Source organism: Myotis lucifugus, unplaced genomic scaffold (genome assembly GCF_000147115.1).
Source record: "Myotis lucifugus unplaced genomic scaffold, Myoluc2.0 scaffold_262, whole genome shotgun sequence".
NCBI classification, from domain to species: domain Eukaryota; kingdom Metazoa; phylum Chordata; class Mammalia; order Chiroptera; family Vespertilionidae; genus Myotis; species Myotis lucifugus.
The window spans coordinates 704,011-723,893 of NW_005871310.1; the positions used below are offsets into that span (position 1 = coordinate 704,011).

At 55.7% G+C, this 19,883-nt stretch overlaps 2 protein-coding genes and 1 non-coding gene across 9 annotated transcripts; 1 reads left to right on the forward strand and 2 right to left on the reverse strand.

Annotated features, from left to right (window-relative positions):
* Positions 1 to 1,856: 1,856 nt before the first annotated feature.
* On the forward strand, positions 1,857 to 1,963 carry LOC111828005. The gene has a single exon (XR_002831759.1). It is a non-coding gene; the product is annotated as a U6 spliceosomal RNA (small nuclear RNA).
* A 3,820-nt stretch (positions 1,964 to 5,783) lies between these two features.
* DPH1 (diphthamide biosynthesis 1) lies at positions 5,784 to 16,110 on the reverse strand. Of its 7 annotated transcripts, none has more exons than XM_006099171.3 (13): positions 15,991 to 16,110; positions 13,924 to 14,076; positions 13,764 to 13,827; positions 12,144 to 12,265; positions 11,562 to 11,719; positions 11,312 to 11,433; positions 9,158 to 9,226; positions 8,600 to 8,756; positions 8,361 to 8,461; positions 7,779 to 7,857; positions 7,369 to 7,509; positions 7,124 to 7,231; positions 5,784 to 6,434 (listed from the first exon to the last, which is right to left on the reverse strand). In XM_006099171.3, the coding sequence occupies exons 1-12, from the start codon at positions 16,049 to 16,051 to the stop codon at positions 7,142 to 7,144; spliced, it is 1,317 nt and encodes a 438-aa protein (XP_006099233.1). In that variant the 5' UTR covers positions 16,052 to 16,110; the 3' UTR covers positions 5,784 to 6,434; positions 7,124 to 7,141. The 7 variants fall into 7 exon arrangements, 3 of the variants coding, with proteins under 3 accessions (XP_006099233.1, XP_014320188.1, XP_023618582.1); XM_014464702.2 differs by having other exon boundaries at positions 5,930 to 6,062; positions 8,600 to 8,768; positions 15,991 to 16,103; XR_002831743.1 differs by having other exon boundaries at positions 5,930 to 6,062; positions 7,124 to 7,509; positions 8,600 to 8,768; positions 15,991 to 16,103.
* On the reverse strand, positions 5,896 to 7,102 carry OVCA2 (OVCA2, serine hydrolase domain containing). The gene is given in 3 exon segments (XM_006099172.3): positions 5,896 to 6,188; positions 6,190 to 6,434; positions 6,775 to 7,102. Coding segments are annotated over 3 exon segments (675 nt in total). The 5' UTR covers positions 6,950 to 7,102; the 3' UTR covers positions 5,896 to 5,933.
* Positions 16,111 to 19,883: the final 3,773 nt, after the last annotated feature.

Below are 19,883 nucleotides of genomic sequence, written 5' to 3' on the forward strand. Positions count from 1 at the left end.
GATGAGAGAGAAACATCGATCAGGTGCCTCATACACATCTCCCACTGGGAATGTTCCCGCAAACAAGGTACATGGGATGGGGCGGGGGGCGAGGGTTCCCCCGCAGCTGGCGGAGCCCGGGCAGAGCGCACGCAGAACCCGGTGCAGCACCTGCCCGCGCCCGGAGGCGGACGCAGCCTCTTCGGAGGAGCATCGAGCAGAGGACGGGCCCCAGAGCGCCCGCGGTCCTACCTGGGGCTCCTGCGCCATCCCCCCAGGAAAGTGGGGCGAAGATGCTGGTGCCTCGGGAGACGCACCCCCTCCTTCCCTCCCCGCAGCGCGGTGACTCAGCCTGGCCGCCCCCGCCGGCTAAGCTGGGCACCCGCTGCGGCTCTCTCAGGACCCCCGCCCTGCACCCCACCGGGGCGCCCCCTCCCCATCCCGACCCGTCGGGCTGGCCCCCCCGCGTCCCTCTGCGCCCCGTCGGCCAGCCCACACGCACATCGACAGCCTCTCGCCTTCGCGCGAGGAGCTGTTCTCTCAGGACCGGGCGGGGGTGGGGCCTCGGCAGGACCGCCCCGCTCCACCCCACCGACCACCCCCCCTCCGGAAGTGCCTTTCAACAGGGACGTGTTTGACGTCACAGGGCTTTGACGTCAAGGGCCGCGTGCCTGTCCGCTAGCGCCAGAGCCCAGAAAGGCGGGAGACGCGGGGGAGGAAGAGCAGCAGCGCCCCCAGCTGCGGGCGACAGAGGCACTCCCCTCCCCCCCTCCCGGGCAGCGCGCCGGCACCTTGGCTGCAGACTGCTTACTGCCCGGCGCCCCGAGTAACAGTCTCCAGTCACGGCCGCCGACGCCTGGCCCCGCCCCAGGACCGCGGACCCGGGGCCCTCTGTCCCTAGAGTCCTCAGCCCCCAGCTGGCTGCTCGGGCGGCCGCTGTCCGCGGTGCTGATCCGGCGCGAGCTCGGCCATCGGGCGGTCCCTTCCCCGGTCCCCAGGGGCTGCGAGGGGCGGCCGGCCCACAAGCACATCGCACGGCCCGGGAGCGGTCCGGCGCCGGGTCCTCCGCCGCCCCCCCACCTCGGTCCTGACGTCAGCCTGACTGGAGCGGCCGCGCGCCCCGCCCCCGCGTCTCCAGGGCAACCGTGGCTTTCGATTGTTACTGTGGGAACCGGAGGTAACAGTCTACAGCCATGGTCGCCCCGCAGCACGCCCACGCGCCGCGCCACCCCGCGCGGCTCACTGCTGCCCCAGCCAGGGGGAGGCCGAGAGCAGGAGGAAGCGGGGGCAGCGAGTCAAGAGTCGAGGTGTCTGCGGGGGTGGCGAGAGGTTTGGCGCAGGCAGGCGGGCTACTCCCGGGTTTAATTGCCGTGCTTCCGCCAAGGTATTGCAGCCAGGGGATGGCGAGAAGGGCGGTAGTTATGATATTTGGTTGTTGTTTTTTAAATCTCCTCAGTGGGACGGAGGCTGCTGGGACCTGGATGCAAGAAGAAATGTTTGCCTCCTGTGGACTGAAGTGGTTACACAGGAAAGTTTGCCCAAATGCACCACCATCTCACTCTTCCAGGAACCCTTAGCTGAGTAGGCAGAGGGCCATGAGTAATTCTTGAACTCATTTTCTGATGGCGTTGCAACCTCCCCTCACTCCTGCTAAGAGAGGTTGCCAACCTTCCGGAACGCCAGTGGGTTTGTGAAGTTAACCAGGTCCCTAAAGCATTGTCTGAACATATCAACATCCTCCCCTCAGTCTAAGTGCTGGATTCCAATTTGAAACAGTATCTCAAATTAGCCCTAAAGAGGGGGAGTGAATCAGAGGGGCTGAAGTCCTATTGTGCCAGTGAAGTGTGTGCAATGGCCTCTTTGAAAACGTCACCTGCGTGCTCGCTTGGGCAGCACATATACTGAAAGTGGAACGATACAGAGACGATTAGCATGGCCCCTGGGCAAGGATGACACGCAAGTTCATGAAGCGTTCCGTATTTAAAACAACAACACGTCACCTGCAGCCACCACCACCTACTGCAGGGGCTATTGCATATTGGGTGCAGAATTTTCCTACGGATAGTGTTGGGAATGGTCACTGCAACCCAGCCCTGCCATCCATGAACCCAGTTTTTCTTTACTCTTCCATACCCCCTCCTTTTCTAAACTTCTAAGACAACTGGTGCTGATTTCATAGCTAATCAATGCCCACATGCTGCCTTCCTCCCACCTAAGGACCCTGAGGTCTTACATTAAAATGCACTCAATTCTGGAATCCAGTGGGCATCCATGGGCAGATGTAGTGTATGCAGGTGGGAGCAACGCACAGAGAAGCATCCCAAGCATCCTCCACTGGCTGTTACAGGACCATGTGGTTTCTGAGCATTCTGTGAAATGGGACAATTCTTCTTTTGGGCAAGTTTGATGTGAGGACCAAACAGGATCATGTAAGTAAAAACCTTTAAGAACTGCAGAATGCTATTTTGTTTTTAAGTACTATTCTATTAGGCTACTATATCTTTATCAGGGCATGGTGGTGTTGGGGAGAACCCAGCCCTGGGCAGTTGGGCAAAATGAACAGGAGAGGGCGCAGCGGGGAGCAGGGGGGGGGCATCTCTCTAAGAGATCTCTGAGACTGGGATTGTCGAGAGGTTCTTTGCTAAGGGACTCTCTTCTATTTGCTTTAGGAATCTAAAGTGGAGTGAAGAAGGAGAAATGTAGGGGTATTCTGAAAAGAAGAGACCGAGTCTTTTGCAGTTGGAACCCATTTAGAGAAGGTGGTCAGAGGAGGAAAATAGCCAGAAGACTGTGTACAATGTGGAGCTTCTCAGTGTCTTGGAAATCATTGAATGCACCCACCCCAGCTTATTTTATGGATTAGGAAGGTGAGGCCCAGACAGGGCATTTAGCTCAAAAGGAGTGAGTGGTGGCCTCTGCTCACCTTCTATAGGACTGCTGAGGAAGCAGTGGCCAAGAATGTGAGTTCTTGGATCCGAACCAACTTTGGGTAAGTTATTTAGCCTCTCCATGCCTGTTTCCTCGGTTGTAAAATTAGGTTAATAGTATCTACCTCATGAAGTTGTGAGATTAAATTAGGCAACGCTCTGACCAGTTTGGCTCAGTGGATAGAGCGTTGGCCTGTGGACTGAAGGGTTCTGGGTTCGATTCCGATTGGGGGCATGTACCTTGGTTGCGGGCCCATCCCCGGTGGGGAGTGTGCAGGAGGCAGCTGATCGATGTTTCTCTCTCATCGATGTTTCTAACTCTCTATCCCTCTCCCTTCCTCTCTGTGAAAAATCAAAATATATTTTAAAAAATTAGGCAACTATAAAGCTCTACTGACCCCGTTTGGCATAGTTAGCACTCAATAAATGGTATTCCCCTTTCTACCCTCTGAATCTCATTTTCCTTAGTTATAAGTTAAAAAATGTTAAATCAATGATTCTTGAGAGCTGGCTCCCCCTCCCTAATAGAGAGCATGAGAATCACATGGGCTTTTATCAAATAACACATATTAACAGAGACTTAACATTCTCTCTAAACAGCTTTAAAATATGACGTTGCATGGAAATGATCAGGGATAGCTTGTCGAAATGCAGATTCCTGGGTCCCAGTGATTGAAGATTTGGATCTGGAGTTTGGCTCCAGAAATCCAAGTTGTTGTTGTTTTTTAAAATATATTTTTATTGATTTCAGAGAGAGGAAGGGAGGAGAGAAACATCAATAATGAGATAATCATTGATCAGCTGCCTCCTGCACACCCCCTATTGGGGATGCGCCACAAACTGGGCATGTGCCCTGACCTGGATCGAACCCTGATCTCCTGGTTCATGGGTAGACACTCAACCACTGAGCCATGCCGGCTGGGCAATCCCAAGTTTTAACATAATGCCGATGCAACATGATGCCAGGTGACATATGTCACTTGCTGGAACCAGTGGACCACATGATCTGTTCTCGTCTGGGTGATTTTGTGATTTTCGGGGGAAATTCTCATCTCAAGCATGAGCACTTCTGCTGTACCTAATACTGCTCTGCTCTGCCTTCACCCTTCTAACTTTAGCCCTGGCTTAAAACTCATTCCCCATCATATCTTCCCCTCTCTACTTTTATCTTCACAATAATCCAGTGGCAGTAGCTGTGGTACACAAGCCATCATGTTCACCCCTTGGGACCTTGCTGAAATGGGCAGCCTGTGATTGCCAGGAGGGCTCGAGAGCCCTGAACTGCAGAGCCACTGCATTCCATTTTGAACTGCTTATTTCCAGAGAAGTCAGAAATCTGAATTTTTGTGTGAAATTCCTAAAATTTCAAATATCACAAATCCTTTTTTTTTTTTTTTTTCTAAAATGCCATGGGCCAAATCCAACAGGCCTGTAGGAGTAATTCAGTCCATTTCAGAGTCTTCACGTTTAAAAACCATGAGCAAGGCAGAGGTAGACTGAGCTAAGAACTTTCTCCCCACACCCACTTCCGGCAGCAAAGGTCCTAAACCAGTAAACTGGGTCTGTCCAGGCAGGTAACTCCAGTTCTTAAAAAGAAAAATATCTTGGACAGCTGCTAGCTATAGTGCCGAACTCAGAATTTTTGGTAATTTAAGAACTATTAGTCTAGTTGTCTTAGGATGGACTGGAGTATTTCTGGCCCATTATTTAAGTCCCTGGGGGGCAACCATGCTAGAGGGATAGATAGGTTCCGTTATGATCTTCTAGAAAAGCAACAAGTTGTTGAGCCTGCAGAGATAGAACTGAAGTCAGAGAGCAGTGAGGGCAGAGGCGGGGCGCAGGAAGTAGGGGAACTGGCTACAGTGGGCGGGCTTGAGAGTGCCTAGAAACAACTGCAAACCAGATGGGCTGCTTAGGCTTGGCTGTGATCACTACAGTGTAGCATCAATCTCAGAAATGGCAAATAGGGGCAAGTTCAGAAAGGAGTTTCTTCTGTGCTGTCTTTGGCCTCAATCCAAGGTTTCTCACCATCCCACCCTTTGAACTCATAGCTCAGAGGAGCTAAGGAAGTTATGGAGACAGCAGAGAACACAAGAAGCCAGGGTTCAACAAAAGGCCAGCACACAACTCTCAGGGACCAGGATGGAGGAAGCCTCAACTCAGGATGGTCCAGGCAGAGCCTTGTCAGGTCCTCTCTTCCCAGAACTTCTGATATAAATTCTCCCGATTCAGCTCAGACCTCCTTTCCTTCAGCTTGGGACTTAAGACTTCCAGCAAAAATGTGTCTGTGCCCACACACGCAAGAGCTACTCCCGGGGGTGAACTGGAAACACCGCCTTCCTTGGTGCTGCCCTGGAGGCTCTGTGGACGTGGAGATTTGTTATAAAATGGTTTTGTTTTGTTTTCTGTATCAGGAAAAAGATGCTCAAATTCAAATCACCACTTTGCGTGGAAGACAGTGGTACCAGCCCCTACTTTTCCCATGTTACCCTCCATTCAGGGCTCCACTAGCCTTTTCCATGTTTGAGTATCAGATGCCAAGGTCAACGTCCACTAAGGCTGCCTGCTCCCCATTTTCTTTGAATACAGAACTGGGCTTATGTAATCTGAGTTTTAAGAACTGATATTTGTCTTTTTAAAAAATATATATTTTTATTGATTTCAGAGAGGAAGGGAGAGGTAGACATAGAAACATCAATGATGACTGAGAATCATTGATCAGCTGCTTCTCCCCCACCTCTCCCTCCCCCCTCCCCCCAACCCCGGGACTGAGCTTACAACCCAGGCATGTCCCCAGACCGGGAATGGAACTGTGATCTGGTGCATAGGTCAAATCTCAACCACTGAGCCACACCGGGGAGCAAGAACTGGTATTTGTCTTACTTGGTGATGGTGAGGAGCACAAATAGCAGTGGAGGTCCCAGGGTAGGGACAAGGGGAGAGCAGGGATCATAGAGGCTGCCCCAAAGTCAGTGTCCCCACTGGGGTGAGAAGGAGGATACAGGGACCCAGGCATGTGTTGATCTTTCACTCTGCAAACTGGTCCAAGAACTTGAGGTAGGCCTGGCGCTGTGGTGCAGCTGCTGGAATGAAGTGGCCACCAGAGTGGGTGAGAGTGGTGGATCCAGTGAATCGGCTAGCTAGTTGCATACTCTCCTGAGAGGGGATGACACGGTCAGTGTCCCCAAAAACATGGAGTGAAGGCAGCGACAAGGGACCCTGCAGGACGGATTCCTGGAGGCCAAGGCCCCGAAGACAGAAACCAGATACCAAGATGATAAACCCTTGGCAAGGGGAAACGGGGATCGCCTGCTTGGCCAAGGGCACACACAAGGGCTGCTAGCGCTGCCCCCTGGCTGAAACCAAGGAGCCCATCAAAAGGTCCCAGCTCGTTCAGTGCCTGTGCCACCGTCCCCAAGGCTTCTTCCAGACCTCTGCACACCGCGGGCTCTTCCAGCGCGGAGAAAACGTCTGCCCCCTGTTCCGAAAACCACCAGCCTCGAGGCTGCTCCTCCGGAGGGCAGGACCCTACAGAGATAAGGGGATGGGGTGGGGTTAGGGCAAGGGGGATGCAGGAGGAAAGAAATGAGAAAGGGAGGGTTTGGGAATGACAGGGAAGAAGCAAGTCTGAGGTTGGGAATAGATTGATTGGCAAAGGGAAGGGCGGGCGGAACAAATCAAAGTGTAAACATGGGAGGCTGGGATGAAAGAAATGACAGGTATGGGTAGAATGAAGTGGGAGGGTGGGAGGAATGAATGATAGAGTGGGGGTGCGCTGAAAAGTGTTTTTAGAGACGAGGCAAGATAGAGAGGACTCGAGGCAAAATAGAGGACTCGGAACGCATTTCCGGGGCAGGACTCCTCTCACCGGACTCCGGCCCGGCGCCCGCTGGGTCCACGATCGGGTGCGGGCCGCTGAGGCACACAAGCTCGGCGCGGCCCCGCAGCGCCTTCCTCAGCGCTCCCGTCTTCTCGCGGAAGCCCCGCTCGCTCTGCCGGAAACCCGCCAAGCACAACACGCGCAGAGGCTGCGGCGCAGCCATAGTGCGGGGCAGCGCGCCAGAGGGGACGGAAGCGGCCTCTCCCCGAGCGGAAGTTGAATTACGCGAGGGGCGGAGCCAAAAGGCCGGCAACACCCTGAAGGCGGGCCTCAGAGCGAGCGAGCGTTCTCAAGACCAGGCGGCTTGGGGGGGGCGCAGCCAACGCAGGGCGGATACCTGAGACTCAGGAGCGTCTCAGGGAGCGAGTGGCACCACTTCCTCGTCTCTGCAGCTGCAACCCTCGCAAGTCACGGCTGGAGAAAGGCGCGCGGATCCCTCCTGCATCTGAGTTGCACACTTTGGTCAGGGTCCCACTTCTGCGACGTCGTCGCATGCATTTCCCGTAGCGGCCGCATGGCGGCGGCCTCGGCACGCGTCGCTAGGGAGCGACCACTCCTCCCTCCTTGGGAGTCCCTGCCTACCTTCCCCAGCGCAGGCCGGCGGGGTGCCTGGGAGGGCCGGTCTCGTCCGTGGTTCACCGTCCAGGGCCCCAAGGAGCTGCCAGCATAGAAGTCCATGGGGTAGGGCTGCTGCCAGGAAATGTCCCGCAGGGCCACCGCCGCCTAGAGGAGGAAAACCGGGCAAAAACATTTGCCAACACTTTTCTGCACAGGATTATTTCATCCTCACAGTGGCCTAGAGATCCTGTTGTCAATGTAACACAGAGGGAATGTCAGGCTCAAAGAGGTTAAGAGACTTGCCCAAGGCCACTCAGCTAGGAAGTGGCTCAGCTGTAACTACTAGCAAGTACTGCCCGCCTGCCCCCCTCCACTTCAGATCCCTCCCTGACAGAACCAGGTGCAAAGTCCACTCCCCCAAATGTTAGTGTTACCTCATACGGTGTCAGCAGCGGCTTGGGGAAGGCTGTGCCCCAGTCAATGGAGAGGCGTGGACATGCCACCTGTACCCACCTGGGAAGGGAAGTCGGATCAGACCCGAGGGAGGTCTTCCCCTCTCCTGGGCAGCAGGTGAAGAACAGGACTGTGTCCCCAACACGCCCAATGAATGCTTATTATGAATTCTAAAGTGAAGATGGTAACGTACTGCTGTTTAGAATAATACTGTAGTGTTGCTTGTCTTGTTTCCTTCCCCGACTACACGCTTTCTGAGAACAGTACGTGGGCAACTCCTTTGTGACAGTATTCCCAGAATCAAGTTTAGTGCCTGGTACAATGCAGATGCCAATGTCATCTCATACAGAACCACTGTGAAGGTGCAGTTGCTTGTCAGCCCCAAGACAGACAAAATATGTGTGATCTAGAGCAGCCCCTGCTGGATGAGTGCTCTGTAAACATTAGAATTTCATGATCATGGAAGCAATTCCTATTGACTCCAGCCCTCCGTATGTGCTAGGCAGGACCCAAATTCTAAACTTCGCTAGCCAGTCGTAGCTAGATAAGGAGGAGAAACTTACACGTCCACCTGTGGAAGCAGACTGAGCTTGCTGGGGAAGATCTCGGAGAGCAGCAGCCTCACGAAGGGAAGTCCCAAGGCTTGCAGCCTGGATTCCAGGTGCTGTTGGTAGAGGAAGGCAGAGCTGGAGTCGTCATGATCAAGCTGCCAAGGCTAAATTCTTTGGCCTACTGATTTTTCCCACTGCCTGATGGTTTCCCAGTCAGTCCCTTCCCCAGAGGCCATCCCAAGCCCTCTGACCTCCAGAATCTTGGGGCTGCCCTGACGGCCCAAAGTGCCCAGGATAAGGCCCCAGGATTTAGCTGAGCGGGCAGTGGCTATGGCTTCTTGGCGGTTAGTCTGCATTCGCTGATGGTCATAGTGCTCTCTGGATAGGACTTTGCTGTATGGATCATATCTGGAAAAGAAGCTGCCAGGGTCACAATGACAGCCACTTGTGGGACTTGGGCTGTACACACAGCTCCCTGACTCAGCCCCTTGGTCTCCTGAACCTTCAGGTTCCATGCAGGTTATTAGGAACAGAGGCAAGAGCATGGATTGTCACTGGGAAGACCAGTCCCACAGTGGGGCAGGCAGGAGTGGGAGCGGGTTTTAGGATGCCCATGTGAATCCCAGGGACGGGTAGGTACTGTGCAGCAGCAGCACTAGGTTTGATATTAGATTCAGGACCCAAGTACCTCATATCTTTAGGGCTGGCGGCTGCTAAAGGGCCAGAAAAAGAGGATTTGGCTGATTGAGGGCCTCAGTGGCAGAGAATCCCACCCTCTCCCCATCTGGTTGGTCCAGGTCAGCCCATACCGGTAAGCAGGGACATCGGGGTTGGCAATCATGACAGACTCCAGATGGAAGCGGCCATCTCCAAGATATCTGCAGGGGGGTCAAAACGGGGCGGTGGTAAGTGTGGTGGGGCACAGAAGCAGCAGGCACTGGCTTGGGGTACAGAGGACTGTGTTCTTGGCTGGCCGTGCCTCCTGGCTGTATGTGAACTGCAACAAGTCATTTCACCTCCTGAGGTTTTGGTTTTCTTACTTGTGAAAAAGGAGCTTGAACTGGATGACCGTAAAGCCCCTCTAGTTACATGATGCAGAAGCTAAGAACGCCCCCAACCTTCTGGGGGTAAAGGCACAGCTGAGGCCAGGTAAGGCTGCTCCAGGCTGTAGAGATCCTCACTTGGAGGGGGTTGGGCAGGGGACAGATTCTCCCTCTCTCAGTACAGACAAGGGAGTAATGTTCAGGGTGTCATCTAAGCTGTAAATGAGGTTCCGGGTACACACTGGCTACTCTCTGCCCTAACTAACTCCTGGGTCCAGCTCCTGAGTTGTAACAATAGCTACTGTTTATTGGACTCGTGCCTGCTGTGCACTGGGCCTGGGCGAGCACCTGGCATGGATGACTTCACTCAGACCTATCGAATAATCCTCTAAGCTACCTATACTGTCCCCATTTTACAAGATACAACTGAGGTTCAGGGATGGTAAGAAACTTGCCCACCCCTGGTCAGTGTGGCTCAGTTGGTTGTCCCGTGCACCAAAAGATTGCCAGTTGGTTTGATTCCTAGTCAGGGCACATGCCCAGGTTGTGGGCTCGATCCCCAATAGGGGTGTGCAGGAGGCAGCCAATCAATGTTTTTCTCTCTCTCCCCCCCTCTTCCTTCCTCTCTCTCTCAAATCAATAAAAACATACTTAAAAGCCCTAGGTGGTTTGGCTCAGTGGATAGAAGAACTTCAGCCTGTGGACCTAAGGGTCCCAGGTTCGATTCCAGTCAAGGGCACATACCTGGGTTGCAGGCTCCTCCCAGGCCCCGGCCCTGGTCAGGGCGCGTGCAGGAGCAACCAATCAATGTTTCTCTCATATCGATATTTCTCTCTGTCTTTCCCTCTCTTCCACTCTCTCTAAAAAAATCAATGGAAAAATATTCTCAGGTGAAGATTAAAGAAAAAAAAAAGGAACTTGCCCAAGTCACACATCTATGGAGCAGTATATCCAGGGCTCAACTCTAGGCCTAACCATCAGGAGGCTGTACCCAGCATGCCCTGGGAGATGCTATCTCTAACAGTACCTTCACAGAACACGAAGAGGCCAAAGCAAGGAAGAAAATCTGCCATGGCAGCGCCTTCTCTGGGAGACCACACCGAATTCTGAGGAATGGCCAACACTCAGGGTTTCCCTCCCCCCAACACACACGTCAAAGGCCCCAAGGGTAGGCATCTGTGAGCTCAGTTATGCAGACAGAGGCACAAGGGAAATGCCGCTTGGGAAGCAGGACCACCAGGTCTGGGCTGGCAGTGGGCAGGGATGTCTATGGGTAGGGGTGTCTATGGGCCGGGGTGTCTATGGGCTGGGGTATCTATGGGCAGGGGTGTCTATGGGCAGGGGTGTCTATGGGCCGGGGTGTCTATGGACCGGGGTGTCTATGGGCAGGGGTGTCTGTGTGAGCACAGCAAGACCCGTGGAACCAGAATCTGCAGCCCCAAAGGTGGGCTAAGTCAGGGGGGTGCCCCTGCCTCCTTTCCTGCCATTAGCTAGGAGCGGGGCTCCCCTCCCAGTCCCAGCCAGGAGCCGTCAGCTCTGAGGTTGGCTGCATTCACACAACATTAAGCATTTCCATTACCTAAAATAATTAGGCAGCAGGAGACACGCCGCTCCTACTTGTTAGCTGTCCGGATGCTAAATTAATGGGGCTACAGCCTGGGTATACCCATCCATCTTCTCCAATTATAGTCCCACCATTTCTAGCCCACCCTCACCCCCCATCAGGCCCTCTGATTCCTGCCCCACCCTGAGCATAGCCTTCCGGACAGTGGACAAGGGCGCTGGTGAGGGAGACAGGAAATCTGAAACCCCATTTGGACCCCGTCTTGCAGGTGACCTTGAGCAAATAGTTAAGGAGTTTTAGACTCCCAGGGCACATTTCTTATGTCTGTAAATTTGACACCCCCATTTTTCACTTACATAACAGCCTCCACCTCTTTGGGCAGGTAGGGTGATGTGCAGCCCAGAATCTCCCCAGGGGACAGGGGCTTACACTGTGGGACACTCATGCGATACTCAGCTTTCAGCTCCTGGGCAACTGCCTGTAGGGAAAACAAGAGAAGGAAAGCAAGTGGATGGGGAGGGAGAGCCAGGGCCAGAGTACCAGCCTCAGCACCTGGCACGGGGACCTAAGAATAGCTTAGAGACTGGCCGCTGTCTGTCCACTTACCTGCAAGGTTGACACAAACTGTATGGTGCTGACCAGGGCCAGGGCACTGGCTGGGGGAAAGGTGCGGCGGATAGAGTCCAGTAGGTGGGCAGTGTCTATCCGGATGTCCACAAAGACATACAACACCCGGAAGTCTTGGGCAGAGGTGTCCATGGGAACTGGGAGGAGGGAAGAGTTCAGGAGACTGTGGTTTGGAAGGCAGAAGGCCTGGCCCAGGCCAATGTCTCTGAGAAGCCAGTGGCTTCAAGCTGGGGATAGAAGGAAGTGGTGGGGGAGGGGGGCGTCACAGGTCTGTTAGAGGCTCCTCCTTGGTCACTTGGGGGGGGCGGGGCGCAGGGGTAAAGGGGCAGCCTGTTATACCAACAGCCTTTCAAACACCCGTATCTGGGACAGCAGCATGGTTTCCAAGGCAACCAAATCCAAAGGAAAGATCCACCTGCAGAGCAGGAAGGCTGAGGCCATCCCAGAAACCAGGAGGGACCGCATGCCTGCAAGCAGGACCAGGCGCTGTGGTGGAAATCAGCGAGCAATCCTGCCTCCCTACCAGCCCTGCCAGGGTCCAGGTGTCCCGGTCTGCCATACCCAGGCAGCTGTGGCCATAGTGCACCAGGAAGTCAGCTCCCAGGGCCCTTGCAGTAAAGTCATCCACACAGCAAGCCCCGTAGGTCACATCACCCATCACCATCACTTCGGCCTCTGTGAACCTGTGGGGATGGACAACAGTGGCACAGTGGTCCAAGGAGCGAGGTGGCAGAGAGACCTAACCCTGTGCAAGGATCTCAGGGCCCAGCGCCTCCCTCTCCGCCTCACCCAATTCCCTGGGTAGGCAGCTGCCACTGCTGCCAACAAAGAGTAGGAGGGGCCCAGCTGCCACCTCCTCCAGCCCTGGCAGCAGCTCCTGGAACTATAGCTGTATGGGGATGGTCTCTGTAGCACCTTGATGCCTCTGCTCGGGCTCAGACTGCAAGAGGGACCCCCAAATCTCAGACTGGCAGGCACAGGGTCAAGCAAACACAGACCTCCTGACGCTTCCCACCCAGAGCAGTGAGCATGTGCACACATGCAAAGGCACCTGCCCCCAAGTCCTGGCACTGTGGGGTGCGTGGGCATGCATATGTGGGCACACACAGCCTCCCTGATGCCCAGACCCCCTGCTAATCCTCACCCTTAATCAGGGCCCTCTGTGCCCAGGATGGGGGGACCCATGCATAGCTCCCCCATAGCACATGGCACTGCCCACACGCCCCATGTGTCAGGAAGAGTGGGCTCCGGCCAGCACATTGCCAGATCTGCTGCCAGGCCTGAATCACTGTGGGTCGGGGGTGGGTGGGAAGACCCTTCACCCCCCTGAATTCACTACAGGAATGGAGCAGAGGGCCAGCTCTTCCCTGAGAGACCCAGCCCTGGGGCAGGCATTCTGGTGCAGTGACTGAGGTCACTCCATTTCTCTCCTGGGGGCGTGGTGGGGAAAGCTGAACTGCTGCCAGGCAGCCCCTCCCGCCTCCCTCCCCATCCCCATCCCCATCCCCAAATCAGTTGTGCACAAAAGCAGATTATTCAGCTCCTTAGAATGCAGCCCAGGCATCTGAGTCAGCCTGAGCACTTAATTTTTTATAGATTAAAATGTATGCAAATTGGCCCAAGCCCCAGAGAGCATCCCTAGGGGGCAAGAGGATGGGAGTAGGGAAGGGAGTCCGTGGCAGCGGGCTTAGGAGCAGGGTGGGGGGAGGGCAGCAGCAGGGAAGTGGGACCTGCCATCACGAGATGACCTCCCCTTTCTCCGTTCTCCCTCCCTGTTCCTGTGTGGGTTCCAGATGGCTGAGCACTCACCCCTTCCGCCCAAGGATGGCTCATTGTATTGAAGAAACTTAGAGGAAAGGAGTAGAGGAAATGAATACCATCTCTAAGGCACTTCTCCCCACTAAGCCCCTCCTTCCCCTATTCCCCAAGATGTGCCAGAAATAAAGGTTCCCCTTGGCCAGACCCAGAGCCGTCGACTCAGCCCGTTCCGGGGTCAGCTTTGAGGAGTCTTAGGTTTCTCCTTAGGCCCCACCAACTGCTCTGTCTTAATTTTGGGTTTTTCCCTTTGTATGTGCATGGTTGTAAGGCAGAGGTCCAGAAGGAAAGAATCATGTCAACAGGCAAAGCTGTAATGGCCATGGGGTCTTGGCTCAGCTCCCTCTCCTGTACCCCAAACCTCACCTTTCCAAGATATCCACAATGGTGCAGGCGAAGAGGAGAAGGCCTTCCGGCATTTGCAGGGCCACTGCAAGACAACGCAGACACATGAGAGCAGAGGATGGGTAGGTAGAGGCCAGGCAACCGCTCCACCCCCACCCCAGCTCAAAGCTTGGCAGCTTACCCTTCTTGGCTTGGGCCTGCTGGACCCTCCAGATGGTCTTGGGGATCTCAAAGTTATAGTTGGAAGGCAGGACTTGAATAGCTGCCTGCAGCTGGGGGTTGTTCAGGATCTCAGGGGGTATCTGATTGGCCAAGCGGCCCCGAGGGACTCGACCTAGGATTAATGTAGGGCCTGCGTCAGTACCTGGCCAATCGCACAGCCAGACTCAGCTAAGCTGTTAGCTCCACCGAAGTTTCAGTCCCAGATCCCAGACCCCTTGGGGCTCGCCCAGCCATCTTCCCCACTGAGTTCATCCTGCAGCTGCTGGAAAGCAAACTCCAGCCAGGAGGAAACCTGCACAATTCATTTCCATGTTGTGAGATTATTGGGAATCAAAGACTTGAGCCATGAATGGGGTACAGTTCACCCCTTACCTCAGGAGAGCAGAGGTGACACCGGGGGACTGAATTGAGGGGCAAATGGGAAAAAAGTCCATACAGCTGCTCCTTGATAGAGAACAGCCCTGAAGAAAATCCAGGAGCCATGGCAGCCCAAGAATTCTGGGAAAATGTGCCTCCTCCCCCAACCTGAGAACACCTTGAAGTTCTGAGGTCCTAGATAAGAGATCTAGAACCAGCACAACTGTTACAAATTCTAATGTAAAAGACTGCCTTCCTGCCCAGCCGGCGTGGCCCAGTGGTTGAGCGTCAACCTGTGAACCAGGAGGTCACGGTTCGGTTCCGGGTCAGGGCCCATGCCCAGGTTGCCAGCTTGATCCCCAGTATGGGGTGTGCAGGAGGCAGTCAGTCAATGATTCTCTCTCATCATTGATGTTTCTATCTCTCTCTCCCTCTCTTATCCTCTCTGAAATCAATAAAAAAAATATTTTTAAAAAGATTGCCTTCCTTACTTGAGTACACTCATTACGTCTACACTGGTTAATTCCTGCACTCTTCCTTCTCCTCATTTAAAAGGCAAATCAACACCATACGTTTAACTGACTTAGCAAGTTCCCTGGTCCCATTGTTCCACCCCACGAAGAATGGAAACAACATACTCTAGACAGGACTGTGGGCAAGTAGGTTTAAGGGCAGAAAGGTGGCCTCGATCTTTAGGGGACAGTAGTCTAGTGGGGGCAAATGTAGGCATACAAATAATTACAACGCCCTGATTAAAGGAGAAAACACTGCCACCCCTTAGCAAAGCTGAAGCCCTTAATCCGCATCCTCGTCCCCACAATTCAGTTTAGGAGCCAGACAGTTCGGAACGTAATAAGGCGAGCAGTTAAGTAAATCAGTGAACACTGGCTGAGTCTGTACAATCTGTGCCGGAACTTCCGTGAGGGCCCTTTGCTCTGATAGGTGGGATTCTCCCAGGCCTGGTGGGTGGGGTGGTGGTGAATTGGGGAACTAGCATGGCCCATCGGGGCCCCGAGGCCAGATGTGAATGTCACCACTAGGGTTTTGTTCAGTCGTGTCAAAGGCCTTGGAGCAACCAGCCCCGTGCTCCTGGGCCCGAGTCCCTTGTGGTTGTTGAGGTGCAGGAGCTGGTACTCTTAGCAGCTCAGTTAGTCCCAAGGACCAGCAGCCGCCGCCCCCTTTAGCACGTGGCTAACTCTCCCGTTTACGTCAGTGTTCACGGGAAGATCGAGGTCCCCGCGGCTAGTCCCTGCACCTGGCACAGGCCTGGTATTCAGTGGGCGCTCAGTAAGTGCCTGGTGGGTGAAACCACGAGCCCCTTCCTTGCAAGCGTTCCCTGCGACCCCCGGGGAAGGCCCGCTGCAAGGCGCCGGGCTCCCCGCTCCCAGCCAGGTCCGTCTTTCCCGTGAGTCTTCCTTCTTCACGCCCCTGCCTGCCGGCCACGCGGAGGGCAGTTTCTGGCTTCAGGACCACACGCTCCCGGGAGGGGCTGCTCACGATCGCGCCCGAAGGCCACACGAGCACCCCTGGGCTCCGGTGACAGCGGCCGAGAGCGAGTGACGGCGGGCCTCCCAGGTCTGGCGAAGAAAGGGGGCTGGTCCCGTCTCTGACTTGGGGAGCCCTACCCGGGGACGCGAGGTCCAGAGGCCGCATTGTCATAAGCACCCACCTCTGCCGGGGCCGTTCCGGCCGCCCGGCCCGGCCGCCTCGGAGGCCACCAGCGCCGCCATCGCCGGCCCGCCCACGTGGGGACCGAAAAGGCAGCGCTAGAGGATCGCGGAGCGCGCAGGCGGGGCGATCGCTCGCCGAGCGGCGGCGAGGGGCGGGGCCTGGCTGGGCGGGGCCCTGGAGGAGAAGGAAGGGGCGGGGCCGCTGTGGGCCCGGCTCTGCCCGCAAGGTCGGGGCTCGCGGGAGCCCCTAGTGGCCCCGGGCCGCAGCGCTGCACTCTCCCTGCGGACCCGAACCTGGCACTCCCGGGGCAGGGCTCCCTCCCCTATCTGCCCACTCCCTGCCCGAGTTCTGCGGGCCGATCTGTGAACGGGGACACCACCAGGGCTTCCTTCTGCTCCACCCGCCCTGGTAAAGGCAGTGGACGCGTGTAGGTGGGGCCACATTCCCTACCTCGGAGGACCCCGCTGCCGCACAGGACAGAACTCTGTGCCCAGCTCCAAATTGAGCCTTGATGCCGATTTCCAGAGCGCAGAACTCTGTGCCCAGCTCCAAATTGAGTCTTGGTGCCGATTTCCAGAGCGCCTGGGTGGGGTGCCTTTCATATATATAGATAGATTTCAGAGAGGAAGGGAGAGGGAGAGGGAGATAGAAACATCAGTGATGAGAGAGAATCATTGATTGGCTGCCTCCTGCACGCCCCACACTGGGGATGAAGCCCCAAACCCGGGCACGTGCCCTTGACCGGAATCGAACCCAAGACCCTTTAGTCCACAGGCTGACGCTCTAGCCACTGAGCCAAACCAGCTAGGGCCCTTCTCACCTTTAGAACCCACAGTGTGGAGGGGTCACAGGTGAAGAAATGCTACCAGGAGAAGGTCCTGAGCCTGATGTGCTTCCTGTGAGGATGGGGCAGTCCAAGGACGCAGATTCTGGATTCTGGCCCACGTTTTCCCTGCCCAGGCTGCCCCTTAGGCTTATGGTAGATTCTCCTGCTCGTGGCTGAGCTCCTGGGATCCCAAAGAGAAGGCAGAGCAGCCAGTGAGACAGCGCGGACCTTTGAAAGAGCAAAGTACCTTCAAGACTGGCCTTCAGCAAGGTCTGCCCCATAGAGCAATGGTTCCCCAGAGCCATTTGCCCACACAGCCTTCTGGTACCATCTTCCCCTCTCTGCAGTGGTGATGTGAACACAGCTGGCCCTTTAAGACAGCTCTGTGGCCTCAGGCTCCCCTGGAGGCCCTCCCGGCTTGGAAACTCCTAATTAAGGTGCAGAGAGAAGTGAAAAACAAGCAGCGGGGGACTGGCCCTGCCTGGGAGGCTGCCCAGAGAGGAGGGCTGGCTGGGCAGGCTGGCCGTGAGCAGCCAAGAGGAGGACCAAAAGGGGTCAGTGTTCTGCCCCTCCGACCACCGACTCATGCTCTTCCGACAGTCACCACTTTGAACAGGGATGTGGCCAACATGGCTCCAAGAACACACCTCTCACCTTGATGAGAGTCCAGCCTGAACTTCCCATCTTCCTCAGTTTCTCTGGATCCCCAGGGCGCAGGATATCAATTCTAGGGATCCCCTCAGTCCAGCTTCTCCCCCTTTACAACACGAAGGTCCAGCCTGTGGGCAGCTCTGGTTCTGGGTGCAGCTTTAAGTTCCAAGAGGGAAAAAGATTGGCTTCCGCAGAGCAGTGGCTTCTCCCTAGCGGCACCCTGCTGGGGCTTTTTCTGAGGTAGAGGTGGGGGCGGCAGAGGTAGAGGTGCTTGATAATGGAAGGTCCCCATTGTCTTATAACATTGCACTACTACAGCCTCTGTGCTGAATGAGCTGCCCCAGCCCCCCAAAAGAAACCAGGTGGTGTCCAGGCCAACTAGACATCAAGGACAGATGTGAGCATGTCCCCCAAGACCCTGCAGTGCAAAAACATTGGGGGCTGCCAATCAACTTGGTCCAAGAACACCTCCATCTGTCTGTGGGGGGTCTCCCTGCCCGAGTTACTCAGCAGTCTGAGTAATTACTGCCTGACAAGAAGGCGGGCGCAGTGCACCCCCACATTAACCACAACACCCGCCTACAGTCACCCCCACCCCTGGCTGGACTCCAAAGCCGCACTCAGCCCTGCTGAGGCTGAAATAACTCTGCTTCTCACACTCACGCCCAGTTCCAGCCAACTTTGCCTGAGATGCTGAGTTTGTGGGGCAGGGGTTCATGGGGAGGCGGCTTGGGGAGGTGGCAGGAGGAGTAACACACCCCGCTTCAGGCTGACAGTTTGGCCCTCATCTGCTGTATGATGCTGAGCAAGTTGTTCAACCTCCCTGGGCCTCGGTTTACCTGTGGAGGGTCTCTGCAAGTTGTGTCATTGAGTTCGGCTTTAGTGTCAACCTGGCAGGGCTCAGGCAGGGAGCGGGGCAGCCCAGCCCTGCAGCTGGTCAAGGCTAGGAGAAAGAATGCCTTCAGTCCCCACCTCAAGATGGACCAATCTTCCCAACAAGCTTGCTGTCTCATCTTATTCTCACAGCTGCAATTCTCTCCTTCCTAGAATGGCCTTTCTCTTTCTCAGCCTGTTGAACACAGCCCTCAAGATCGAACCCAAATGGCACCTCTTCTGTGAAGCCTTCCTGATGGTCCTTCACGTCCCTACAGAGCCCGCAGAGACCTCTCCCACACTATGTATCTCCTCTTGTCACATTCGAAAAACGGATTGTGCGTCTTCCTTCCCTAAGCTTCTGGAAAGCCAAGCCTATATCGTTAGCTCACACCCTAGCTTCAGCGCATTGAATGCATGATGAATGAATGATACTGGCCTTCTTGGTCTTCCTACAGTGCCAGGTTTTTCTCCAACAAATCACACAACTCATCCTCTCACTTTAATTGTATCTCTGCTTAGGTGTCAGTTGCGCAAAGAGCTTTCCCTGGCCCCTCATTTCAGCTACAGAACACCACCATTTGTTTTTCTCCCAAGCACCGGCTCATGGAGACTTCCCGCATTAGGTCCCTGTTAGGCTGTAAACTCCACAAAGGCAGGGCCTAATCTTTTGCATTGGCTGGAGTCCCAAGAAGAGCAGTGCCTTACACATGACAGCCGCCCAATGAATATGTGGTGAATGCGTGACTTAGCCCACTTTTCCTCTGCCAGGACCCCTCTTATCCCAGGCCAGTAGGGGGTGCCGGCCTCCACCCAGGATCTTGCCTAGCCTGAACGCTCAGCCCAATCTGCCCCCTGCGGGACCTACTTTCTAGGCGGCGCCTCCTCCATTTTCTACAAAGCCCCGGCGGGGTCTGTAGACGGAGGGAAATCGGAGGGCCCCCTAGGCGGGGGAAGCTCACTGGAGCCCCACGTTGGTTCTTTCCTCCCTCTGGGTTTGCAACTGGGCCTCCTAGAATGCTTGCTACGAGGTCTAGACCCGCCTGGGGGCACGCCACACCTCCTCCCAAAAAGAATAGTGTCCTGGGACGCAGGATGCGAGGCGGCAGGGTCTGTCGGCGCTGTCCCGGGCTGGGAGGAGCCGTCGAGCCTCCTAGGAGGAAGCGGAGCCGACCCCAGAGGAGATGGGCAGGGATGCGGACTTGTGACTGCGGGCTCTGGGCGGCGGTCGTCTCGTCCCAGCTGGTCGGCTGAGCGCACGCTTCCAGCTGCCTGGCTGGGTGACCTCCATCCGCGAAGGGCGAACGGACGGGGGGTTGGGCTGCGGGTACGAGCTTTGGGGAGCCCACGGGGACGGGGAGGGGCTTTTCGAGTGGTCAGACGACCGGCCCGGGGGCTGGGACAGGTACCTGGACGCACGGGGGTGGAGGGTCGTCCCCGGGGGCGGGCTCAGTGAAAACACCTTGGGAGGCGGCGCCGCGCGGCTGAGCGCCGCTGCCCTGGGATAGGACGCGCTCGCACCGCGAGCTGAGAGCACTTTC

What these genes read in the sequence shown, in the direction of transcription:
- DPH1 (XM_014464702.2), bottom strand. Translation starts at nt 16,051, where the DNA reads ATGGCGGCGCTGGTGGCCTCCGAGGCGGCCGGGCCGGGCGGCCGGAAC. An exon ending in GCAGGCCCAAGCCAAGAAGG is followed by an intron (nt 13,828 to 13,923) that starts GTAAGCTGCCAA and finishes GTTGTCTTGCAG; the next exon opens with TGGCCCTGCAAATGCCGGAA. An exon ending in ATTGTGGATATCTTGGAAAG is followed by an intron (nt 12,266 to 13,763) that starts GTGAGGTTTGGG and finishes CCATCCCCACAG; the next exon opens with GTTCACAGAGGCCGAAGTGA.